The sequence below is a fragment of the Macaca thibetana genome, chromosome 20 (assembly GCF_024542745.1).
Source record: "Macaca thibetana thibetana isolate TM-01 chromosome 20, ASM2454274v1, whole genome shotgun sequence".
NCBI lineage: Eukaryota > Metazoa > Chordata > Mammalia > Primates > Cercopithecidae > Macaca > Macaca thibetana.
The window spans coordinates 68,290,090-68,317,596 of record NC_065597.1 but is presented as its reverse complement, the minus strand read 5'-3'; the positions used below and the strand labels follow the sequence as shown (position 1 = coordinate 68,317,596).

Genomic DNA, 27,507 nt, shown 5'->3' with positions numbered 1-27,507 from the left:
AGCTATAATCATGCCACTGCCTTCCAGCCTGGGTGACAGAGTGAGACCCTGTCTCAATAAATACATAAAATAATTTTCTAAAAACCCAGGCCACCATTTCTCAGAGTGTATTAATCCATATCACATTAAAAAAAATAATAAAAATAAAAATAAAACCTTCTCATAGTATCCAGCACAAGGGAGTTTTGTAGTTTTTTGGCCTTAGTTCATGGGTATAGCTCTGTGTTTGACTAACTCTATGGCCTTGGCCAATTCACCTCTCCTCTCATGGTCTCAGTGTTCTTGTTACTAATGTACTAAATGGAATGGACTCTACTTCATAGGAATGAAGAGAAGATAAACTGAGATAACAGATACAATGAAATGAGTACTGTGTCTGGCACATAGCAAGCACTGAATAAGTGGTAGTGACTCTGATAGTGATGATGAAGAAGATGAAGAAGTAGGAGGAAGGAATGAAGAAGAGAAGAAGCCAAGAGACTAGCACCGGGCTGATACATAATTCTCAAAAACCAGATAATCCAGTAGATAGTAAAATGAATGGCGAGTGGATGGGTGGGTAGATGGGTGGGTGGGTGATGAGTGGGTGGATGGATGGATGGATGGATGGATGGTGTGATGGTCATCAAATCAGTTTTGGAAAGTCTGGATCGAACAAGGTCCAGCAGTTTTTTGTTTTGTTTTGTTTTGTTTTCTTCTTTACAGGACTTCTCGGGTGCTTTCATATGCTAATAGTCATCAGGAATTCCCAAGAAGACAGGGCAAGCTGAATTTCTCCAACTCATTTGAGCATGGTGTCCCTTTAACAATGAGGCATCTGATGAGCCTTCTATCCACGCACAGCATGCCTTGCAAGATGCCAGTCCAGCACACTTAGTTTCTAAAGAGAAAATGATACCCAGAAAGTTCAGGTGGTTCAGCCAATTCAGCAACTGCATGGAATTAGTACAAAAAATCCTCATTTACCAGTCCTGGAGACCTGTGCTATTTGGAATGGCCTCTGTGTCCAGCTCCTGTAGGGACCTGGAGCACAGAAGGCAGAAGATGTAGAGAGGGCACAAAGAAAAGTCTAGCAGAGTAGCTGTATCCTCCCCGTTTCTGAGAAGCCTCAGGGAGTATTTGTTTGCCTCAAGCAAGGTCAACAAATTCTCAAACCCAGTTGCCATTCATCCCCAGACAGGTCAGAGGTTGGTTCCTGAAGCATTGTTGATCTCAGCAGAGATAATGTGCGGGGTTGATATTCTTAGATTTGCTCATTCAGCCAGTCAGTCTGGCTTTCAGAGGAGAATCAGGTCAGGAAGCGCTTAATGAACCAAGAGGAGCATGGTGCTGCCTGAACCCACTGGGGGTTCAAGTTTGTAACGATTATCAGCAGGCTCCTCACTTACAAGACCTACTGGAATTTTCTTTGTGCATCTCCGTAACCATTTTTAGAGATGTGGTCAGTACTGCTGTTTAGAGTAACCCAGGGTCCTGGATTCTTTAAGTTACTTCAGATTTAAAGGTACGATCTTCATCATCCCTAAAAACCATGAATTGAACTTGATATCCTATTTAGTGTTTTGGTTTCAAAAATTCCATTTTCCCTGTACACAAGTCATATACCTATCCTTTGTTAATTCCTGGGTGTTAATTTTTTGTTTGGAACATAGAAGAAGGAGGTAAGCTCTTAAAAAAGAAGGCACTTCACATGTTGCATTTGTTAGCACTATTTCATTTAGACAATTAGCGGTTGAAGGGAGGAAGAGTTTTGATATCCCTGGCTTGATCCTCCAACCAGCTGCTAATTCTGTTGTCACTATGACAACTATCAACAGCCATTTACTGAGTGTTTCCTATGAGCCCCAGAGCTAAACACTGCAGTATATTTACTTATTTAAATCTCTGAATCACTCTGTGTGTTATGGCTACTCACGATATTCTTATTTCACAGATAATAAATCTGAGGCACAGAGAGGTTAAGTAATGTGCACGGGAACACACAGCTGATAACTGGTAGGAACTGGGCTTTTACTGTGGTCTGTGTGGTTTAGTGTGAGCTCTTAACTACTATGCTGTGGTGCTTGAAACAAGGGAGCCAGGCATGGTAAGAAGTGCCAGGAAATGACAGAATTGTCATGCCACAAGAATAACATGTGCTTAGTACACACTTGTCATTCTCATAAGAACTTCCCGTGGAACAGCTCATTTACATACACTAAGTGAAAGCATTCTCTAAGTGGGGAGATGTAACTTCTCTTCTCCGGATGTCTCTTTTGGCTAGATTAGTCCTCCACTGAGATTTCCAATGGGGGCAGTTGTAATCTGGTCCAGTATATCCTGTCCACAGTCTATGGAAGCTTTTCCTATATTCCCATCTTAATAATTTGATGCAGTTGTGACTTGGGTGCCACACTGACAACCCTCTTGGAGCCATCCGCTCCTTCACTGGGAATTCATTTGTTAGTCCTTGGTATTCTAAATATTATGTAGCATCTCAGGGAAGTTTTCTTGTGGTCCATGCTAGGTAATGCTCTTCCATGCTCTCTTCTCACCTACGCTGGATGGAGTTTGAATGCATGTCTGGTAGTGAGGGTCATTTCTCAATTCTGGTTCAAGCTGATACCTTAGTGTCATCATTCTTGATGACTCAGCAAGTATTACAGGCATGTAGGGAAACCTGACTCTTGGTAACTGACCAGGCACACATTCTGTTGTTTAACCTTGGACAAGTCACTTGGCCTCCCTGAGCCTCTGTCTCATCCCACAGATGACAAGTCATTCTCAAATACTTACTGAGCATCTACCCTGTGCCCAGTCCTGTGTGAATGGCAGGAAAACAAAGTGATTGAGGAGGTGTTGGAGGAGATAGAATGGAAGCACACCTGTGTGAGAAGGCCAGCTAGGTCTTTACCATCCCAGGGCAAATCACTGCTGATGTTTTAGCATCCCAGCCCCATAGATCATGAGTGCTGGGATTGGGGCAGGAGGTAGTGCTGGGAAGACCTGGCATATGGCTGCTTGTTGAAGAATGGGATGTAGACATAAGCAGTTTTACTGGGGGGGATAATAGAATGGAAACTCGAACAGCAACATCTGTATGGGGTGTTGCTGGGGCACTGAAGACAGAGCCGCCATGACGAGTAGAGAGATTAAAAAACAATTTTGCATGGGTACGTTAAAAACATTCTGAAGAATGAAGTAAAAATAAACTAGCACTTTCTGGATGCCTTCCAAGCACCAGGAACACCCACCTTCAGCATGTCATTTCACTGTTGTAATACATTTGTGAGAGGGCACAGGTGTTGTACCATCTTAGCCCTGAAGGGAGTAGGGATCAGGGATGAGTATATTGTCCTGAATCAGACACATAAAAGGGTGACAGAGCCTAGATCCAAACCTAGCCTCTCCAAGTTTGAAACGCAGGCTTTTTCTACTATTGTGATGCCCTCAGGCCACTTGTGATGACCTTCAAAACATAGGTAGCTCTCAGTTATCTGGGGCCTCTGGCAGCCCCTCCATCTTCCTCACACTTTTTCAGTCAGTCATTTCTGGAAGGATTTGGGAAAACTTCATTTGCCTACTGGCCATTTTAGTCATTGGGTGAGCAAGAAGAAAAGACATACTTCCTTATTTGAGCCAATCTTCTTTCTCCAAAGTGGGATTACCATTAAAGGAGTCGTGATATGGTGTAGGCAGTCCCTGAACTAAGTGTAATGTGAAAAGACTTTTGGACAAAGGTGATGGTGCAGTTAGTTCTGTCTGGGGTACCAGGGACGGCTTTGGAGAAAGTGTCATGGAACATTTGACTTAGGCCAGCAAGGTTGATCTAAAAGGAAGAAAGGAAGAGAGGAAGGAAGGGTATTTCTGCATAGCAGGCACGTTTAAATGGAAAAGTGGATTCACAGAGGTGTTTGGCAAAGACAATTTGTTAGTGTGGTTTGAAGAAAAGAGTGATTTTTAGAAAAAAGGACAATTTGTATCCGAGGATGAATTTGGACAGGGTAAAGTGAGGAATATCATGAAGGGCCTCAGACACTGTAGGAAATTTTCCATTACCCACTTTTGTCTGGAAACAAAGTGAGTGATTGTGTGAGTAATTACATAATCTGCACAAATCTGTATTTTGAAATAAACATTGTCAATATCCAAAAGATAAGAAATGTGATGATAGGATCAGGGAAACACTCTGTTTTATGCATTTTGTTTTGTTCTGTTTTGATAGTCAACAAATGGCAACTGACAGCTTCTTTTTAGATAGCTTTTTAGAAAGCAAAGAATGGTAGAGTTGATCCTACAGTGAGCTCCTGACCTGTGGGAGAGGTATCTTTTTCACAGATGTGATTGTTGGTACAAAGAAATGTGGCTCAACATGCCTAGATCGTCCAGTCTTTCAAGAGATGATGTAAATCCAGATTTTACATGAGATGCCCCCATTAAACAATATTACCTTTTTTTTTTTTACACTGTGCAGACAAATCATTATCATGATCATCATCATCCCCTTCGATGGACTGGACTTGGTCCCTGAGGCTGCAGTTTGCTCTGTTGACCAACAGAATCCATGAGGCAGGAATTGGTCTTTTCTAGATATCCCTGACTCTCGTCTTCCAGTCACAGCCAACACTTCTGTTTCTTCTTTCTCTTTCATTGATGTCTAAACTTTGAGTGGCTACCACTCAGAAGGGCCGGTCACTCACATTGGCTGTCTTTGTTAGTCTGGTCTCAAACTCCTGTGCTGAAGTGATCCTCCTGCCTCAGACTCCAGAGAAGCAGAGACTCAGGTGTGCATCACTGTGCCCAGCTTATGTTAGCTCTTAAGATCTGGGAAGGGAGGGTATGGGCGCAGTGGCTCATGCCTGTAATCCCAGCACTTTGGGAGGCTGAGGCGGGTGGATCGTGAGGTCAGGAGTTTGAGATCTGGGAGGGGAGATGCAGTATCTGACAGCCATCTGACAGCCAGAGCCAAAATGCCTTTATCTAGAATAGGAAAGGAGGAGTTAATACCTAAGAAGGGAATGTCATCATGGAAGGTGGAGATAGATGGAAGAATTTTTTTTTTTTTTTTTAGGTGGAGGGATGAGATTGAACTATCAAAGCCTGGCTAAGAAAAAGCAAAATCCTTGATGGAAATCTCTGGCACAGGGAAAATGAGCAGAACTGGCACCAAGGAAGCATTAGGAGAGAGAAGAAGATAGTGGGGAAGCAGAAAGGAACAGCAAAGGGGTGTGTATTTGCCATTGTCTTGAAGTCTGACTGCTTAGATAAAATACATACCCTAGATTAAGGGTTAGCAAACCATGGGCTGTGAGCGCAACCTGGACCTTTGCCTGTTTTTGTATAATCTTCGAGGTAAGAATGGTGTTTACACTTATAACTGGCTGGAAAAAGAATTTTTTTTTAAAGAATAATATTTTGTGACCTGTGAAAATGATAGGAATTTAATAAATACAGTATTAGAAGAACATGGTCACAATCATTCATTGGCGTATCGTCAATGGATGCTTTTTCACGCTACAGCAGCAGAATTCTGAGCAGTTGCAACGGAGATCATAAGTTCTACAACACCTAAAATATTTATTATCTGAGTGTTTACAGAAAACCATTTACCATTCCCTGCCCGTGATGGGCAGAGCAGAGGGCCATACACGGCTCTTCATTTGACTTCAGTATGTTTCGAGGATCTGCCTGTTTCTTAGCCACTACCAGAACTGCCCCCTTCTCCTTTCACCTTGCTATTTCTTCTACTATTTAAAGTTTAGGCTGGGCGCGGTGGCTCAAGCCCGTAATCCCAGCACTTTGGGAGGCCGAGATGGACGGATCACGAGGTCAGGAGATTGAGACCATCCTGGCGAACACAGTGAAACCCCATCTCTACTAAAAAAATACAAAAAACTAGCCGGGCGAGGTGGCGGGCGCCTGTCGTCCCAGCTACTCAGGAGGCTGAGGCAGGAGAATGGCGTAAACCCGGGAGGCGGAGCTTGCAGTGAGCTGAGATCTGGCCACGGCACTCCAGCCTGGGCGACAGAGCGAGACTCCGTCTCAACAAAAAAAAAATAAATAAATAAAAATTTAAAAATAAATAAATAAATAAAGTTCCTGCATTACACCATGAGCTTAATCCCACACAATAGATGTTGAGTAGCCACACGTTTACCATGAACCATGTGTGCTGCCACTGGGGAGTGGAAAGACACACAACGTAGTGTCGACCTAGAGGAGGCTCCAAGAAGGAAGAATCACAGCTTGGTAATAGTAGGTGCTTCCTATTTGGGAAAACAGAACCTATGTTAAGAAAAAGAGGTTCTGTTTAGTAGTTGTTATTTATTTACATGCTTTATGATTAGTGGAAGGTTTTGAACAAGGATGGGCAGTCAGTACCACTTCAAAAACATAAGTACCGCAATCATACAGGACAATAATATATACGTATAAAATCAGAATCAGAGAATGTATGAGTAATGGTGATCGCAACTGGAGGTGAGAGGGACAGCCCTTATTTTCACACAAGAGAAGGAAGATATTTATTACTCAGAAACAGCAAAAGCTTATTGTCTCATAGCGTTCTTAAGAAGAAAACAGAAAATATCCCTGACACAGGCTATAACTATATATCTCTATCCTGTATGTAATATAGCTGTTATTTCTAGCCTACTAAAATCAGCAGATTCTTTAATATTTATAAACGTACATACACACAGTCACGTGTCCCTTAACGATTGGCATTGGGTGCGTTCTGAGAAACGGGTCAGGCAATCTTGTCATTGTGCAAATATCACAGAGCCATACTTACACAAACTTAGATGATATAACCTCTTCCACGTCTAGGTTATATGGTGTAGCCTATTACTCCGTGCACAGCATGTTACTGTACTAAATACTGTAGGTGATTGTATCTAAACATAGAAAAGGTACAGTGAAGTATAACATTATAGTATAATCTGATGTGACCAGCATCATACAGCCGATTTGTCATGGCCGGAAATGCCATTTTATATATACGGTCATCCCTCGATATGGTGGTGGATTCGTTCCAGGACCTCCCCTCAGATACCAAAATCTGCAGATGCTCAGTCCCTGATATAAAATGGCCTAGGATTTGCATATAACCTAAACACATCTTCCCATATACGTATTAAATCATCTTTAGATTACTTATGAAGCCTAATACAATGTAAACGCTGTGTAAATCGTTGTTATACTCTATTGTTTAGGAAATAATGACAAGAACAAACAGTCTGTATATGTTCACTGCAGGTGCACTGGTGGTTTTTTCTTTTATGTTTTAGATCTGAGGTTGGTTGAATCTATGGATGTGGAACCCGAGAATATGGAGAGCTGTGTGTGTGTATGTGTGTGTATGTGTGTGTATGTGTGTGGAGAGAGAGAGAGAGAAAGTAAGTTACATAAATACAATGGATCACTATTGTCTCTGCAGTTTCCAGCTACCTCCTCCTCAAGTTTGCTTATTGAAGCATTCTTGATTAAGAGTAAGTGGATACAGTTACCTTTCTTCTATGCTCAGGAAACTAAGAGTCTAAACGTGCAAATTTCTGGCCTAAATGATAGAATTAAGTCTCCTGCCTCCTGGTCCAATGGTCTTTCTATTTCATAACACTAAAGAGACAATTTGGTCTGAGGCAGGCCTTATCTAAGTAACTAAGAGCTCTCCCCTCCCGTTGATTGCTAAAGGAAAGTGGACGGGAGAGACACGTCCGTCTCACAGCGATGCTTCTGTCCTCCCCGGTAACTTCTCAGAAATGTGGTGTTGAAAGTAGCCGTCAAAAGCTAAAGTTAGAAACAGTATCGGGCTGTTGAGTAAGAGGGGTCAGTGCGCAGCTGTTATGGAGCTTTCTGAATTGTACAACGTGGCCACTTTGATGCATGGGAATCAATTACAGAGAAACCTTGTCAAGATGGCCAAAATTCAGCCTTAAATAATTGAATTCTCTGCCAAACCCTGTCTGCTGTCATTATCTAGAAATGTAATTATGCAGCTAAATCAAGCAACTAAAATTAGTGTAGTGTAAAAACACCTTGGCTATGTGAAAGTGGAGGAATTGACATTTGGATTTACAAAACGCCAATAGTTGGATATGTTTGACGGTGTTTGAAGCTCTCTCCCGGTTTCAACAAAATCTATATCGAGTGTCCCATTTACAGTGAGAGGTGGAAAGCGGCAAGTGAATATTTGGTTTTGAAGGTGATTTTCAGTGATCCCTGGGACTTGGGCATTATTTAAGTGGATTCACTTCATCAGAACTTCATGCTATTGCTTTCAAAATTGTGGAACTACACACACCCACATGACTTCCTAATATGAAGATTAGAAGAGTGACAATTTGAATGTTACCTGAGCCTTCAATCTCAAGTCAAAGCTTTCAATCTGAAACCAAAGATGTGTCTATACCAATCATCAGGAGAACAGGAAATACATGGTAAGAATGGCTAATAGCCACCGGTACAGCACACATCATGATGTGGTGCTAGGACTTCGTTTAATGATAACACAGCCTTTTGAAGTAGGGACTATTATTATCTCAGTTTTCCAAATGAGTGAACAGGGTTCAGAGAGGCTAAGTAACTTGTTCAAGATCACACAGCTAGTGAATGGGACGCCCAAGTCAGCATAATTCCAGTTCATGTAATCCCCTAAGAATTTATCTGCTACCATGTAACATATCCCAAATGACTGCTTGGGTATTTTCAAACACCAGGAAGATTTCAAATCTGTGCTTGAATGTATTTTTTATCCATAGTTATGGTGCTTGTTAGCTATGCCTTGAAACTCTGGAGCAAGAAGGCATCTCTTGTTAATGTATTGCATATTAATATATCACAGTTGAAAGCTCAAAATAATGTCTTTAAAAATACAAAATAAAAGGCATAGGAAATGTTATTACAGACTGAAATACGGCGATGAAAATAGTGTTGTGGTTAGGAATTGGGCTCTGGAATGTGTTTGTAGCTTAGCACTGCCCTCTACAAGCTATGTGAACATGAGCAAACCATTTAACTAGTATGAGCCCTGTTTCCCATTTGTTATATGGGACTGATAGTAGTACTGACTTCAGAGACTTGTTGTGAGAATGAAATTACATAACATGTGTAAATAATTTAATTCCGTCTCTCTGCATAGCACACATTGTGCAAATATAAGCTGGTAGTTTTATTGTATTATTTACAAATTGCCTCTTTAAAATTGAAATCAGAGAGAGGAGAGGGAGGAAAACTAGACTGAATGATTTCTTATTTTTCTTTCTATCAGTACCAAACGTTGCCTGCATTAACCTACTGGATTTGAATTTTAACCGGGAGGCAATAATCACATCAATTTACATTTCTCAGTTTATTTTTCTGGTAAAAATCTCAGTAGACCCCATCCCTTGCTCTTTTGGCCAAATTCAGTGGGATGAGCTTGTATCTCGTAGCCTGGTTCCCTCTGTCACTTGGTCTGTTGGTCTCTTGATCTCTTGGTCTCTCTCTCTCTCTCTCTCTCTCTCTCTCTCTCTCTCTCTCTCTCAGAACTAAATTAATGAAGAGTATTTGGTTAGTCATGTTAGGCAAGCTGTTCCCAAAATAGCGCCTTCCATTTTGGTAGCTTCAACTTTGCAGCTGCTGTGTCTCTTCGTCGTCTGGGAAGAAAACTTTCACATTAAGAGTTGCTGATGCGGATTTTCTTTCTTTCCTCTCCCGGCGGCGTTGATGAGTGCTTGGCTCCTGACAGAAGCGATTCGGCTCCCAGCTTTGTAGTTCGGAAGAAGTTGGGGCTATAGATTTCCCCCTAACTCTCCATTGATGTGTTGAGCTTCAGAGGGAATAATAACTCTACGTAAAGCATGTTGGCGTCTCAAGGAGTTCTCCTGCATCCCTATGGCGTGCCTATGATTGTACCGGCAGCTCCTTACCTCCCTGGACTGATTCAGGTAATTCAAGGCCTCTGCCAGCCAGCAACTTAACTCCAGAGTGCTCAGAGTAATAATTGGAATTTTTATGGTTGAGAAAGCAAACACTTTTAATACAGGAAAAAGCCCTCGCGTAGTCAGTGAGAAGACAGTAGGAAATCAAAAAGATGGATCACCCTAATCTAGCTATCGACATCTCTCATGGCTGAATAAATGGTGTAGTTGAGCTATATTTGCTTGTATTGATCTGACTGCTGTTTAACATTCATGCCTTAGCTTCAGGAGGTTGACCACGGGGCAAAGGATTTGCTTTCCTTCTCAGCTTTCTGAGGGACTCAGTCTCCCAGAGCAGATCATGAGGCAAAGTAACTTATCATGAGGTGACTCAGTTAAGAGCTTTAACCCAGGAAATGAAAGGAGCATGAAATATGCATTAATTCATAGGACGCCTCCACACGGAGTGTCTATTTTCAGAGAAGGCTCTCCCCACCTGAATTTGAGTGGTGGCACTGAGGCAAGAAGGAACACTCTATTGATGGGTAATGTATGAAGCTCAGAGATTATTCTAGGAATCCCTTGCCAGATGTTTACATCTTAATGATGGCAAGAAAGTGGAGGGTTGAAATGTGTGCTGGTTTTACTTTGAAGGCTTTTAATTCTGTGCAGAGAGGATTAATCTGCCAATAAGAAATGTGGGACCTTTTTTTACCCCCCTCATCAGAAAGTTTTCTTTGCAAGCAGGCCTTGGCTTCTGGATATATGTCTGAAGTTCTGGGTATAAGCTGAAAGCTAACATCTACTAGCGATAGAACCCACAGATCATAGAAACCCAAGGAGGCTTTTTGTTGTTATAATTAGTTTTTTGAATATAATCATCCCTTTGCAAAATATGCTGTACAGAAAAGGAAAACAAAATATATTTAGGTATGCCCTTTCACTTTTACTCTTGTGTCTCCCTCTGTGCCTTCTAGCCCCTCGTAGCTAAAAATTCTGATACCCTAGTTTATTAATTACAATTTCTGGGAAGGATCCTGGTCTCTTTTCCCCCTACCTTTTCTGAACGTTGCTGTTACCTTTTGTTAACTGTACGAACCTGGGTGATTAGAGTCATTTGGGGGTGATTCCAAGTAACAACAGCACATTCTCTCTTTCTGGATTTATGGCCCTTCCTCCGTTTGAAAGCTTTTCTCTGGATTACATGTTATAAACAAATGGATCACCTGGAGAATGGTCCTTTGCAGTATGGAACTTGTTGCATCTTTCCTGGTATACACAGGCTGGTGTGATAAGGTTGCCATTTCTGAAGTAGGGCTCAGTGGCAGCTTAGAAAGTAACAGGCCTCTTGCTGCTACTGGAAACATGGGGTGAAGGTCGGCTGTTGGAGTTTTGTCAGACCCTCTGCCGCCCCGTTTGATAAATAATTACAAGCAAATCCTGGCCTTCACTCTATGCTGATTGATGCTGAAATTGCTTTTGAAAGTTCTCATAAGTTCCTGTTATAGATTAAGTGCCGGTGTAGGAAAAATAACGGCACCCACTGAAATGGGTGAATGTAATCAGGTTTAATGGACTCGAGAGCTTGTTGGGAATTAAATAACTATCGATTTGCTGGAATGTTGCTGTCATTACGAAATGCCACTCTGGACGTATTACCCCAGTGATAGATGAGAAGATGCAAGGGCCAGCTGAGAAATTGGGGAGGCCCTATTTCTTCCTCCTTTGCAGAGCGTTTGAGAAACATAGCCAGTTATTTTTGGAAAGAACAAGTGATTTTACTTGCAAATCTTAGCCTGATCATACTTTGTTTTTCCAAGCGACACCTCTGTTAACTAGTTACCCATAAGTTAGGAGAGCAGTTTAGTGAAGAGCCTCTAGACCAGCTGCTATGATACACGTTATCTCCTTCCTTTCTCACTGCTGTGGGATGCACTGGAAAGCTAACACACAGAGAAAAACTAGCTTTACTTAGGGTTTGCTGAGACAGCCCGTGTTATTTAGCCTTTGGCATCAAGAAACTAAAATCACCCCAGTGCAGTAATATTTGCAAAGGGGGAGAAAGGGCAGTGCAAAGGGAGAAAAAACTGTATCTCTCACACATGCTCAGCTCTGAGCCGATGTTTCTGTTGCCAGCTGTCCTGCATTGCCGCGGATGCCACTTGCTCACCAGTTTCTTGACCTTATGGGTTTCTTCCTCACTCAGGAGGCAAGGTATTTCCTCTAGGGAATTAAGGTTCTACCACCACCTTAATGTGTCGCTGGCAAGATGTTAAAATGAGCCAAAATAAAGCATGTGTACTCCATCACTGGGAGTAATTTCTCTGTGCCTGGAGATGTTGAAACAGAGCCCATAGTGTCTGCTTCGAAGGACTGTTGTATTATAGTTGGAGATTACTTTTCAAGGTCTTTCCAACCTCAAGAGCCAATGATTTTGTGACAGAAGTGCTCCCTTTTCATAATACTTTCAAGTGCCATTTTGAAAATTCAGACCAGCATTGCCCTTTTTAGTCGACTCAGATAAAGAAGAAAAAAAAGCAAGTGATTTACCAGTCATTTCCTGTGCCATCCTTTAAGAGGGTGTCGACCTAATCCTGCAAAGGCAGTGAGTGGAGGTATTTACTGATAGTTTTAGGGAAGTTACTCATACAGGATCTTTTGTTCCAAGCAGTAGGTTTGCTAGTTATCATCCACCCTACCCTTCCTCCTGTGGGAAAATCAGAATCTTTACCATATTGGATCTCCTGAACCCATCATTTTATACCTAAACTTGTTGTGTATAGCCAAATAGAGAGTTTTTCCCTCTAGCCATGTAGAGAATGACAGAATGACTATGGAGAATTCAGCTGAACACATCTGGACTGTTTCATGTGTAGAAAAAGCTGAGAGGAAAGGATAAGAGTAGCATTTCCAAGTGCATTGTACAAATATTGACTGCTTTCCACTTGATAGAGATCCCTATGTTGACATCTGTGGATAAGAAGAACCAATGTACTACTCAACACTACTTATTTCTAATTTCTAGTGATACCTTGAATGATCAGTGAGTTGTCTGACCTGGTAACACGGGAGCCTCAATCACTCGCCCAAGTCAGCCTTGAGTCCAGAAGCTACTGAGAGGTCTTACCCAAGCCATGGATGGTGGCCAAATGACATAATCAAAACAACAGTTTTGTAACTGGTTAGGCTATTTGGTTAGTGTTTGGGTCTAATGTGACCTTGGCTCTGGGCTGCAAGTACAGACCCTCACACCTCAATCTAGGTATCTACCTCATAGATATGCCCTTGGACCACACATGGCCAAATCACTTTCACTATTGGGCAAATCATTCCCATCTCATCCAGATCTGACAGATGATGAGTCAGCAGATTATTTTCCTGGAGGATTGATGGTGTAAACAGAGCCATATTCACCTCATCATGCATTTGTCCATTCAGTTTTCCATTCACTGCCTACTCAGCCTATAACAAAAGTGACAGTCATAGCCACTGAACTGTGGGTTCACAATCTAGTGGAAGAACTAGTAGATAAACCCCAACTATAAGACTGTAATAAAGCCAGCGGGAGGAAATTATAGGTAATGATTATTGAACACAATATTGTTGTGTGCCAGACTCTGTGCTAAACACTTCGATTTAGTGTCTCAATTTATTTTTATAGTAAATTTGATGCAATAGAGCAGTATCTGTCCACCTTCCTATATCTGTAATTCTAAATTCCAAAAAGCTCTGAAAAGCAATTTCTTTTGGAAGTTTGGCTCCAAAGCTCTTTTAGGAACAGAAACTTGACCTGAAATGATGTGTAGCTATTTATAGACTTTCTTTATCCCAGCTAATGTAAATATTCATGTATTTTGCTGTGGGAATATTTATGTGTTTGGTTTCAGGGTGTTGTCCTAGACCCCGCTGAGGGCTTTACATAATCAGTGTTTCCACTGAAATACCTTTCTGCAAAAGCCCCAGAAATCTGATTTTCAAAATGCTGGTGACTCCAAAGGGTCTTAGGTAAGAAATTACCGTCATGCCTTATAATTCCCCTTTGCCTATGGAAAACCTACAACCTACACTTAAAGAAAGGTAAATAGCCCAAGGTCACAAAGAATGCCAGTGGTATAGTGGGGATTTGGACCAGATTTGTTGAACCTGGGTCTTTTATCCAGCAACCCACCCTCTAGGTTGAGGCATTCAGGCAGGGGCACATATGAAAACACAGGAAAGGAAGTAACTCAGTGCCTCTTAGAGTCTGGAAGAGGGTGGTTTCAAAGGGAGGGAAGGGCTATTTGAGTTGGGCTGTGAAGCATTAGTAGGCATTCACAGGACAAAATAATAATAATAATAATAAGACTTGTTTAGTAGAGCAGAGACCTTGGGTGAATTCATGGAGTTGGCTTGTGATACTGAGATAGAGCCTTGGCGTCTTTTCCAATTCACTGGCACTGTGGGGTGTGACGGTGTTTAAACATAGGTCTCAAGAGTGAAAAAACATAGGTCAAAAGGAGCTGGGAGGAATCTCAGGAATGGAACTCCTAAGCACGGTGTCTCTGTAAGCCCATAAAGGAATGGGCTTCATTTATACCATCCATGACTCAGGCAAGTGAAGGTTTTTTTGTTTGTTCATTTGTTTGTTTTGAGACAGAGTCTCTGTCAGGCTGGAGTGCAGGGGCGCGATCTCAGCTCACTGCAACCTCCACCTCCCAGGTTCAAGCGAATCCCCTGCCTCAGCCTCCCGAGTAGCTGGGATTACAGGCACGGACCACCACACCCGGCTAATTGTTATATTTTTAGTACAGACAGGGTTTCACCATGTTGGTCAGGCTGGTCTCGAACTCTTGACCTTGTGATCTGCCCGCCTTGGCCTCCTAGAGTACAGGCATGAGCCACCATGCCCAGCTTAGGGCTGGTGAATGTTTAATTTTCTGGGTTTGTGCATCATTTACCATTTTTTTTTTCAAAAAAGTATTATTTTATTTTTGTAAGTTCCAGGGTACATGTGCAGGGTGTGCAGGTTTGTTACATAGATAAAGGAGTGCCATGGTGGTTTGCTGCACCTATTAACCCATCACCTATGTATTAAGCCCAGTGTGTATTAACTGTTTTCCCTAATGCTCTCCCCGACCCCACCCAAGAATGGCATTATCATTTACCATTTCTATGCCATCTTTTCTCTCTGAGATGGTAAACTCTCAGAAGGCTGAGTGGTTTCCAGCCTAAACTCTCTGTAGCTAGACACTGGCAGAAAAATGCCAATGTATGCCTCTCTGATGTGGATAACAATGGTTTAAGCAAACCCTACACTCCATATTTTTATTTTTATTTTTTTTAGCGACAGGGTCTCACTCTGGGCTCAAGTAATCCTCAGCCTCCTGAGTAGCTGGAACTACATACCTGTAGCACTACGACCCTCTGTTTTATTAAAAAAAATTATTTTGTAGAGATGATGTCTCATTACGTTGGCCAACCTGATCTCAAACTCATGGTCTCAGCCACACACACTGTATTTTGAAGCAGAAACCAGCACATGTATTTTATGAGACATCTACATACATATATGTAGTAACAATGCAAATCATAGAAGCATCGGCCTTAACAATGGACAGAGAGTGACCATCCTTATAGAAAGATAAAGAAATCTATGGAGAACTTACAAGTAATTTGAATAAGTTTCTGGTTGAACTTGAAAAACAACAGCTTGTTTGGTTCTGTGGCTGGCATTTCAGGTCTCGATATTGCTGCCCTGCGATGTTATCTCCATGTTTGGAATGTCTGTTGATTGGGAAAGACATCAGCATGCACACCTGATAGAAATGCTGGTGGCGTCATTTACTGTGAGGCTGCTCCATCTTAGTCACTAAGTGGACTTTTCTGTACTGCCAAAGAGGCCATGTCAACAGCGGACTAAATTAAAGAGTCAGGGAGGTGGCAAAGAGAATTTGGAGTCAAACAGGTCCAGGCTGATATATTGGCTCTGGCATTTACTAAGCCTGTGGCCTTAGGCTTGTCAATTAACCTCACCAAGCCTCAGTTTTCTCGGCAGCAAAATGAAAGCAGGATGGCCTAGCTTGCAAAGTCACTGTGAGTTTTCACTGTGATTCGTCATGTCTTTATTCAGCAATTATCTACTGAGCACCTACTCTGTGCCAGACTGTGAACTAGGACTAGGTGATATGGCAGAATAGAAAACGTGCTAGATCTCTTCCAAGAGGAAGCTCATATTCTAACACATGGGAGAAGCTCATACATAAAGTATGTTTATTCTGTATTATTCTGGAGGGAGAAGGAGAGAGAAGGAGGGAGGAATTATTATTATTTTGTGATGGAGTTTTGCTCTGTAGCCCAGGCTGGAGTGCAGTGGTGTGATCTCAGCTCACTACACCTCCACCTCCCAAGTTCAAGTGATTCTCCTGCCTCAGCCTCCTAAGTAGCTGGGACGATGGGCATGTGCCACCACACCCAGCTTATTTTTGTATTCTTAGTAGAGACGTGGTTTCACTAAGTTGGCCAGGCTGGTCTTGAACTCCTGACCTCAGGTGATCTGCCTACCTCAGTCTCCCAAAGTGCTGGGATTACAGGTGTGAGCCACTGCGCCCAGCCAGAGGGTATTTGTTAAGGATTATTTTGTCTGCAAGGAAGAAAATTCTAAGTCTTATTGGTTAGAGGGGGAAAAAGAGCATCTAACTCCAGCTTCAAGCACTATTGAATTCAGGGACTCTGTCAACTCAAGGGCTGTCACTCTCCATCTCTCCACAGTGGTTATCTCTACTTGAGCTTCATTCATAAGCACTCCATGTCCAAGTGGTGGAAAAGATGGTTCTTGGCAACTCCAAGCTTACATCTCATCTCCTTTTAGAATTTCTCTTCCCAACAATTCCAGCAAGAATTCCAGATTGCAGTCTCATTGGCTGATCTTGTAGTCCATGCCCATCTCCAAACCAATCATCTCAGCTCTTGTTGCGCACTTGAGAGCCAGAGGGCAGGGTCAGCCCCAAGGAAACTGCATAGACTGTCAGTGGAGGCCAGATCAGGGACCAAAATGTGCCAGATTTTGTTACCAAAATGTGTTGGTGGATAAGCAAAATCTAGGTTCTTCTTATCAACAACAATTATAGTTAAGGCTGTCACAGACATTCAAACCTGTGCTTTCTCCCCCAAACGTTGCACACACCATCCCCTGGGGAGCAAGGGGTAGGTTTCTGGTTTTAATTATCTTAATCACTTGTTGACATTGATCATATTTCCTAGGTAGTTTTATTGCCTTCCACTTCACTTGGCTTCTCCATTCAGGATCAGATTTGCTAAAGGCAGGGATGACTGTTTTACCTGATGTCTCCTCACTTGCACTAATTGCAGTCATGTCTTCCACTCCTGTGTATTTGGGATATTCCCACTCTTTTTACAGACTAGTAAGTCACAACCTAGAGAAGTCAAGACAGTCCAACCAAGACATCGAACAACACAATAACCAACGCAAGATGGTGTTTCTCAGATTCATGATCCATGCAGCCACACCACTTCTCTTTACATCAGTGATGCATAAATAAATACATTAAAAAGAGCAAACAGAGCCTTCCAGTTATTAACTTTGGCATGAGGTAGACCTCCCATCACTCCGAAGCACTTGGAGATGCTAGCGACCTGTCCCGTTCCGTTTTATACAAATGTACTTTTTAAAATTAAGAGATTAAGGGGACACTGTCAATCTCTTCTGATTAATATCAGTCCTATAAAAAGGGTATCTTGCTACAGCAGCCATCTGTCATTTTGATCATTTTAAAGGCATGCTATATCAGCAACTATGCTTTTTATAATACGTTGGCACAGGGCAGGGAGGGTTGGAAGACCTACGGATTTCACACTCTCTGCTGCTGCTTTGGTGTTCGGCAATCTGAGCTTTTGATGGTGGAGCAGAGTCCCCTCCCTGTCTTTTAAAGGTTGTTTTGGGTAAGTGCTTTTCCTGGGTGATTTATGATGGAGATACTCACCCCTATTTATGTTTTTCCCCTGTCTAAAGATAGACCTCTCACACACACATCCCACCAGCTTGCAAGGAGCCAGCATGCTCACTTGATTCACTGCTGAGCCCTAAGAGATGCCCAGAAACATTGAACTCAATACTCTGAAGGTCTTTTCCTCTGGGCAACTGAGACCATTAGACTCAGCAATGGTCACTGTCTAGATTGAGCTCTTCAGCCTTATAAAACTAGGAGGCAAAGACTCCATGAAACTCATTCATTTATCAAGATAATGATTTATCAATCACAAGTTTCCTGACTGTTCTCTTGTAAGCTCTGGAGGTATTGGGATGATCAAGTCCCAGTTTCTGTCCTCAGAGGTTGCGTAGGGGGCCATGCCGTTCACAGTAGAGTCAGAGGTTAAGCGCAACCGTTTGAAGGTAGAACTCTTGAGTTTCCACCCTACTGACCGACTCAATATGACGTCTTTATTGCTGTCCGTGGTCTGACACTCCAGACAGGTTTATGCACAGTCCAAAGAAGATGGCTTCCTACAGAGAGATTCTCCAAATGACGGAGTTCCTGGTACATTTCAGAGAACAATGGTTTTTGTTTGTTTGTTTGTTTCTTTTTGAGGTGGGAAGATGACAGCAGGAGTTCCTGCCCCCAGCCCCCTTCCCACCTTGCATCCAACTTAGAGTAAAGTAATGGAGTTCAACACACCCACTGCTGTGGGAGAAGGTGGCGCTTGACCTTTCCTTCTCTTCTTCTCTTTAATCTGCATTGACACCTAGAGGAGGGGAGAATTGCAGTGAGGAGGGGGATCACTTGTGCATTCCACATTGTTCTCAGGAGCTGGTCTCTGAAGTGTGATTTCTTCTTATTTCTTGAGGCAGCACAGTTCAGTTTGAAAAGGACAGGGTTTGCAACAAGGAAACCTGAGTCTGGCCATTACTTTCTCTGAGTGACTGTGGGTAAGTTGCTTGACCTCTCTGAACCTCCACTTCCTCATCTGTAAAATCAGAGTAATACCAAGTACACTCTACTCACAAGGCCTTTGCAGTGTAGTCATGGTGTCATTAGGGCAGCAAGACATAATGCCTAGGGCTGGGCTTCCCACTCAGACCCATCTGAGTTGGCATCCTGGCTCCTGTGTGATGCGGGGCTTCAGCTCTCTGAGTGCCCATGGTTTCAACCTGTCCGCGGGGATGGTCACATCCACTGCAGAAGGGAGCCATTGATTTGAGAATCAGCTCATTGTACCAACCCCACAACTGATTGCCAGGAGTGCTGTCTTGGTTTGTTCATGATTTCTGGAGTTATTGAATGTTCATTTTGATAAATCGAGATGCTCTAGGTTGACAGAGGAGAATGCTTACATTTCTCTGCTCCCTCTCTTGGTGGAGATTCCTGGTAAGCAAGGACACATGTGTTTGGCCTGGGTGGACAGTGTAGAGATACAATTGGGGAGATGGTGAAAGAGAGGGAGAGATGCCACCATGGAGTTTGACATCTTGGCCTGTGGCTCTGGGTGGTGTGAAACCACCATCCTCTTTCCACATGGTGGTATAAAAGCCACCATCCTCTCCCCACTCCCTAAGCCAATAGCCTGCATAATTGGAATGACTAAGTCCCAGTGTCTGTCCTCAGAGGTTGCATCGGGGGGCCTTGCCATTCTCAGTAGAGTCAGAAGTTAATTACAAGACACACGTGAAGGAGCGTTCATCGGTTTCGATCATGTTGAATCCTTGCCCAAATCTTTGTCCAGAACATACTGGGACTGGAACTGGAGCTGGGTTGCAGGAGGGGGAGGGTGGGCTTTGTAGGGGGAAGAGAGGCCTGTCCCCTCCCTTCCATGTGGCTATAGCCTTCTGGGGACAGACTCTTTAGGACCACCCACACCCTTGTTCCATGCAGCTCCTGGCACACTGTGGGCGCTTAATAAATGTTAAATAATAAGAATAGCTCCCATCTGTCAGTGCCCGGTGGCAGGGAGGATGTGTGAGTACCAGCTGACACTGGGCAGCTTATGGGAAGCCTTAGGGGGGAAATTGCAGCTCTGAGTGACATTGAGGTCCTGCTGCATCCAGGCATTCCCCCAAAGCCGCTATGGATCAGCGTACAAGCAAGGGTTGGAGCATGGGGCTCCAGAACGTCTGCATCAGAGTGACGGTGGGCGGGATCAGAGGGATGAGAGTCTGACCAGCAGCAGGATTTGGGAGCTGGTATTGATGAACAGTACAAGGGCTTTGTTGAGGTTTAAAAGGGCTAGAGGAGCTGCCCTCTGAGCAGACAGCAGCATAAATTCATACTTCCGTCATTTTCTTGGAAGAAAATGCCAACTGGGGCTTTTCAGATTTTGTTATAATAACAACAGCAGCTGCTGTTTTTAGGCATTTACTATATATCAGGCTGTGTGTGAGGGGTTTCACCTGTCATATCTAATTGAAGTAATATATCTTAGGGAGGGAAAAACAGGCAGACAGGAGGTGGTATGGTGTAGGGTGTAGGCTCTGGAGCAGACTGCCTGGTTCATCTGCTGTAGCCATTGAGGGCTCCACCTCTGTGACCTTGGATGCCGTTTGCTACCTGTGTGACCTTGGCACAGTTTTTCCCTTCTGGGCAGTAGTCACCCTCTTTGGGTGGTTGTTAAAGGAAGCAAATCATGTAAAGTCCATAACATAGCACCTGGCACATAGAAAGTCCTCAATAAACGTATTTGCAAGTTTATTTCCAAGCATACTGCAATACCACCACAACCAACACCAATGCAATTATATAATAGTAGAAATCTTGAGTGTTTTCTGTACAGGGGAGCCCATACCGTCTATTGGCTAAGAGTGTGAGCCCTTGAGCCAGGCTCCCTGGGTTAGAATCTCAGCTTTGCCTATTTTTTTTTTTTTTTTTTAAATTCCTAAGCCACTCTGAACTGCAGTTTTCTCTTTGGTAAAATGGCCCATGTTAAAAGTGTCTAAATTAAAGCTTTGCTGTACTCATCTGTAGGACAGGGATAATATCAGTCATTTCTGAGGATCAAATGAATTAATACTCCCTAAGTACTTATAATAGTAAATCCAATGTAGTCAGGGCTTACCAAAACTGATAGGAATAATAATTGTTACATGATTATTTTTTATTATATTATACATTATACATAAGATATAATGCAATATATATTTCAATAATATATGCAATAATATATATTTTATGTAATACATAGTTATAAATATCTAATTGCAAAATGCGACATAGTTACAAGATAATTATATATAATGATTATATGACATATATCATTATGTAATATTGCATAATAATAGTTACATAGTAATGATTATATATGATATAAATGATAATTAATGTTTCTACCATTGATACTACGACAAGTTAGTCCATTGGGGATTTTTTCCTAAACAATATCTAACACTTTGAAACATCCTGGCCAGGCTTATTTTAAAAGGAAACTGAGGCTCAGCAAAGTGGAACAATTTGCCCTCATTCTTAGGGCTAGGGAAAGGCAGACCAGCCAGGCACCTGGCTCCAGAGCCTCTCCTCCCACGGATCACACAATTCTGCAAAGCTTTGGTGTCTGTTGTCTCCCCATCCCCCATGGGGGAATGGCCATGACTCTTGCCCACACAACCTACTCTGAGCAGAAGGCTAACGTGATATTGTGCCGCTGTCATTTCTGATCCGTTTTTCCCCCACTATCTCGCAGCAGGCTGTCAGGAGGCCTTGTTCCCCATGGAAGCCTGGCTTTGCGTGGAGAAGATCAAGCCCGGGGGTTGTGTGGTGACAAAGCCCGAGGAAGGGCACTGCTGGGACTGGGTCTTGTGGCTCTATTTACAAGACTTTTTTTTTTTTTTTTTGGTTATCAGTGTTGAAACCTGGAAATACACTTTCTGTTTTCCGTTTAAACACAAATCAAGCAACGTTACCAACACATATTCTCTGTCAAACATGTCAGTTACTCCCGGGGCCGCAGACAGCTTGCAAGCGATGTCTTCTATTGTTACTGTGGTGGTGTGTTATTTCTCCCTCTCCAGCTCTGCGTTTGTTCTGGCGAGCAGTGTAAACACGGAGGTGCCTGCTCTCGGGGAGGTTTTGACAGAACATGTGAAATTGACATGGACCGTCCGATGACCATCTTAATAAGGCTGTTCGGGCAGCCCTGTATTTGCCTGTAGCATTTTCCATGAATTCGGGTGGGGGCTTAAGGATTCTAATGAGCTGGGTTTTGTTTCACACCTGGTGTTTTGGCAGACAGTTCCCACTGTGACTTAGCAGAGGGACTTGGCACGGCTTGCCAGAGGGCCTAAGATTTGTGTGGGCGCCCAGCAGATGTTGGATGTGTTCACCCATCATACAGAACGCCAGTCATCAGCCGCCGAGTCCTGTCCCTGTCTACACTGTAAGGGACCAGAGCCTCCACTTGCTGCTGGTGATGGAGCCGTCTGGGGACAGATAAAAAGCCTTTCATTACTAAGGATAGTGCAGAGCATATGGGATTCTTATCTGTCCAAACAGTTGTGGGGTTTGGGTTAGAGACGCTGTCTGCATGTGTATTTTCTTTGGTATTTGGTTCTAGCAAGTCAGAGCTTCATTAAGGAGCATTTTGTACAGTTCCTTCCTGGGAATAGACAAGACACGCGTTTGATGATGTCTCTGCTTTCTGGTTTCCCACCTTCCTCCCATGTTAGCATTGGTTCTAAACTCCCAAGCACAGATGTTACCAAGCCACTACCTACCTGAGTAGAATGCTCCTCTGCCATCCTGGTTTACTCTATAGACGTCTTGTTGCTGACACATCATGGTGTGTGTGTCCGACGTGGCCCAGGGGCATTGCTTCATTCAAGCCTTTGTCTTCAGATCTGCCCTGACATCAGAGACAAGTTGATGCCAACTTATCTCTTATCTCTGATTGATAACTGTTGGGTTTCTTGTGGGTTTACTGAAGACCCATAAGGTTCATGAGACCCATAAGATCATGTGGGTTGAGGATCTCCACCATTTTGAATCTCAAGAAACCAAAGATGATTCTTGAATGTGTGTTTTTGTTAAGATCCCTTTGGCTGAAGGAGCAGAACTCAATCCTGCCTAGCTTCAAAAAAATGAGAGGGGCAACGTTTATATGTTTACTATATTTTGAGGTGTAGTGCATGAACAGGTGAATAAACAGAAACTCTCGGACTCAAAAGAAAAAGAAGGAAGTCAAGCCAAGGAAAGTACAAGAGGTAGGGCTGGCCTAGGGGTCTCAGCAGGCAGAATTTATGGACTTTTTTTTGCAGGTGAGTGGTCCTCAACCAGGGGTGATTTTTGGCTGGTAAGGACATTTGGCAATATCTGGACACAGGTTGTGGTTGTCGTAAGTGGATGGTGGTTGCTGCTGTCATCCTACGATGCATAGGTGCATTGATCTCTTTTCACATTGCTGAGGAAGACATACGTGAGACTGAGCAATCTGCAAATGAGAGAGGCTTATTGGACTTACAGTTCCAGGTGGCTGGGGAGCCCTCACAATCATGGCAGAAGGTAAAAGACATGTTTTACATGGATGACAGCAGGCAAAGAGAGCTTGTGCAGGGAAACTCTTGTTTTTAACATCATCAGGTTTCATGAGACTTGTTCATTATCATGAGAACAGCACAGGAAAGACCTGCACCCCAAATTCAAACATTTCCCACCAGGTTCCTCCTGTGACACGTGGGACTTGTGGGAGTTACAATTCAAGATGAGACTTGGGTGAGGACACAACCAAACCATATCAAGAGGACACCTGGAATTATCCAGCATGATCCAGAATTATCCATCATGCTGAGGCTGGAAAACCCCGCTCTAGGCTGCCGCACCACTGTGACTCAGCTACAGGGACCATCAGCCTCTGCAAGTCTTCATTCAACTTTCGCATTCTCAGCTAGGATCTGATGGACCCAACCTATTGTGTGTCTCAATCTTCACATCAGTGAACTATGCCCCAGTCCCCCATGTATTTGGAGCCCATTCAAGTATTGCGGAGTAGTCCTGGGAAAGCGGGAGTAGGATGTAGATGGTTGTGAGCTGTTAGCCATGCTGAGATAGGTGTCTTGCAGGGTGTATTGATAGCCTTCAGTGCACCCCATCCTGTGACTGACCCTCAGTCACACTAGTGCCTTTCATACAGAGCTCTCTGTTTGTAGAAAGCAAGGCCCACCTTGGCACCGGTCTTAACGAGCAGCCAGTTGATTGGGTTTTCGATTGAAGCTTGTTGTTGCCTCCTTTGACTTCTGTTTAACAGAAAATTCACTTTGCCAAACTGTTTAAAAAAATTGTTGCTTACTTTTCTTACCATAAAATTAATGTGGGGTAAACCTAAGTTTTCAGAAACCAGAAGCACAAACAAACATACAGAGATATATGCATATACCACATAGACACATAAACCACAATCCACTACTCCAAAATGACTACTTTAAACCGCTCTGTATGTATCCTGGATTTCTTTGTGGTACATATATTTTCTTCCTTAAATAATTTTCATCTACTCTCATTTTATTCACAAAGATTTGTAAAACTTGCAAGCAGTTGGGTTTTTAATAGCAACACCTTTTAAAATAAAATCAGTGACTTTTTTTTTAACCTTATGACTATTTTCTGTTAGGTTCTTAAAGACTAAGGTGGTATCTTAAACAAAAAGCATATTCCATGTCCTCTCCTCATGCCCCTTTGCTCTTATCCCTTTCCTTCTGCCATGACAAGGTAGTATATGATATCCTAAGTAAATAGATGACCAAAAAAATGACATTACTTAAGTCAGTTGGGAAAAGAAGATAGGGACAAAGAAGAGAAAATAGCCAAAGAATCCCATGAATTAGAGAATTACACAAGAGGCCGGGCGCAGTGGCTCATGCCTATAATCCCAGCACTTTGGGAGGCTGAGGCTGGCAGATGACCTGAGGTCAGGAGTTCGAGACCACCCTGGCCAACAGGATGAATCTCCATCTCTACTAAAAATGCAAAAATTAGCCAGGGGTGGTGGCACGTGCCTGTAATCCCAGTCCCTTGGGAAGCTGAGGCAGGAGAATTCCTTGAACCCTCAAGGCGGAGGTTTCAGTGAGCCACGATTATACCACTGCACTCCAGCCTCGGTGACACAGCAGCGAGATTCCATCTCAAAAAGAAAAAAAGAATTACACAAGGGAGAGGCAGAGATTGGTCGGCTCCAGTCAACCAGGTGAGTGGGTGGCTTCTGCTTTCAGATTTTCTTGTAAATTTCTTGAAATGGGGACATTGAAAAATGTGCTTCTTTTTGAGGAAAATAAAAATTTCATGACTACGATGGAGGTGTGGGTGCCCCTATGATTCTCAGAACACAAAACCATCTCCTAGAGACCCACTGAAGTTCATGCTCATTTTAGGATGAAAACTTGGGTTAAAAACCAAGCAGCTCAAGAGATCAAGTTGTCTTCCTGGCAACCTTCTATCACAAGCGGAGACCGGGAGACAGACCAGACTTGCCTTGTCAGCTCTCATCACTCCTTCTCTCAAACCAAACGCATGTCTAAGGCGCAAGATCAGTTTTCAATTTAAATGACTTCGCTTTCTCTCTTAAAAACTAAATCCTCCTCCTAATTCCCCTAAGTCCTCAAAGTATAACATTTTTCCTTTGTAGATTGGAGAAAGAAGTCACGGATCGGGCTTGCCAATGGCATTAGGATGAGGTCTGCCAGCCAGTCCTTGTCAGAATGTGCACAGAAAATTTAAAAGATATCTTTTTTTCCAATCAGTAGCTTACCAGTTAATACTCCTCTCTTTCCATCTTGATAGCTGACCCTCAGAATCAAAATGAGGATGGTGACATACCACTTCCACTTGAGAGGCCGAGGAGGGGTGGGTTCAGAAAGTCAGATGGCTATGGCTTGGTTTCAATATGTGCTCACCGATTTAGTAAATATTTGCTCAACATTCAGTGTGTGCTAGACAATACAGTTGCAGGTGTGAGTAAAATCACTTATATCCTATTAACAGGAAAAAATAAAGCAGACAAGTAACCAGGAGAACATCAAATGCTGTTAACGGCTAGGAAAAAAATAAAATAGGTTATGGGCCAGGCACGGTGGCTCGCGTCTGTAATCCCAACACTCTGGGAGGCCGAGGTGGGTGGGTCACTTGAGGTCAGGAGTTCGAGACCAGCCTGGGCAACATGGTGAAACACCATTTCTACTGAAACGTACAAAAATTAGCTGGCATGGTGCTACATGCCTGTGGTCCCATTTCCTTGGGTGACTGAGGTGGGACAATCACTTGAACTTGGGAGGCAGAGGTTTGCAGTGAGCCGAGATCAGGCCACTGTACTCCAGCCTGGGTGACAGAGCCAAATTCCATCTTCAAAAAAAAAAAAAAAAAAAAATTGGTTACATACTAGTGACTGAAAGGGTTATTTTAGATAGTTGAAAGAGGAATTAGAGCTCAGATCTGATTGACAAGTAGGAGCCAGCTGTGTACAGTCCTGGGAAAGAGTTCTAAGGGGAGGAAATAATCAAAAGTCCTGAGATGGAATGAAATTGATATGTCTGCAAAATTACCGGATGGTCAGTATGGCCGGGACATAGTGGGTAAAGGGGGAAGATGAAAAACACAGTCAGGTGTGCAGTCAGTAGCCAGGTCCCATTCCACCTTGTAGGGCATTGCAGGGAGTTTAGATTTTGATCTAAGAGCAATGGCAAACCCCTGCAGAATTTCAAGTAGGAGAACACTATGATCTGATTGTATCATGTTAAAAGATTCCTCTGGAAAGTGGGTGGAGGATGGACAAATAATCTTTAGTGGGACAAGATGGGAAACAGAGAGGACAGCTAGTGTGCATGGTACTGGTGAAGACAACCAGTATGATGCTTTCTTTAGTGACATTTATGTTCTTGTAGGGAAAAGAGACAAAACAAAGAATAACTACCATAATGTATATAACTGATTAATTACAGATGAAAGCGAGTGCTATGAAGAAAATAATGTAAGAGGGAAGAAACCGTTAATGATGGTGAGGTGGATTGTGATACTCTGCCCCCGAGCTCACATCCTGTATTGTCTTGAAATTTTTCATCCATTAGCTCACTTCTTCTCTTTTCTTCGCTTCCTGGGTTTGTCTTAGAGACACCCGGTACTTTACTCTCTCATGCCCTAAATACCCATGTCCACAGGGAGCAGCTGACTTACTGTGGTACAAGGAATGTGCTTTTCCAGAGTTTAGGGGCCACCTGTTTCTGGGAGTGCCATGGAAACACACATTCTACCTCTCAATCTTCAGGCCCAGGCAGGAAATTTTCAGCTGTCAGCAGCTGTCTTTCTGATCTGCTGCCAAGGAGTTTCCAACCCCAGGAAAAGCCCACAGTGACCCGCACGAGGGACTTTGATGCCATTCTTTGGAGCTGAAAAGGAAGGAGGGGCTCCTGCAGAGTGATTTGTGGGCACAGTTCTTGACTTGGGGTGGCTGAGAATTTCCCCGTAAATTATATGTCACGCTGTAGGCATATGGTCTTGCAATTGCGGGGTGTATCATTTCCACTGGATTGTCAAAGCACCCCATGGCAGAAACATACTTAAGGATCTCTGCTCCAGAAACAGCCGTGGCTTCACAGCATGGCAGCTTTGCAGCTTTGGGGTGGAAAACATTTTTCAGCCTTTCCCAAGGGGTGAACTGGATACTGCAG

The 27,507-nt window shown here is 43.1% G+C and overlaps 1 protein-coding gene and 1 long non-coding RNA gene across 15 annotated transcripts in view; both read left to right on the top strand.

Annotated features, from left to right (window-relative positions):
- RBFOX1 (RNA binding fox-1 homolog 1) overlaps positions 1-27,507 on the top strand; it is a 2,487,135-nt gene that overhangs the window by 2,100,758 nt on the left and 358,870 nt on the right. For 2 of the 14 annotated variants that reach the window (XM_050774312.1, XM_050774308.1), the window contains exon 1: positions 6,024-9,905. The exons of 8 other annotated variants lie outside the window; for them this stretch is intronic. In XM_050774312.1, the coding sequence (XP_050630269.1) occupies positions 9,819-9,905 (87 nt within the window). In that variant the 5' untranslated portion in view covers positions 6,024-9,818. Of the gene's footprint in view, positions 1-6,022; positions 9,906-27,507 lie in introns of those variants that run through there. 4 more of the 14 variants (XM_050774305.1, XM_050774310.1, XM_050774309.1 and 1 more) reach the window with 4 other exon arrangements.
- Positions 9,912-27,507, top strand: part of LOC126944804 (uncharacterized) — a 42,774-nt gene continuing 25,178 nt past the window's right edge. The window contains exon 1 of the long non-coding RNA XR_007722188.1: positions 9,912-27,507. This exon is cut by the window's right edge and continues 16,199 nt beyond it. This is a non-coding gene — a long non-coding RNA (uncharacterized LOC126944804).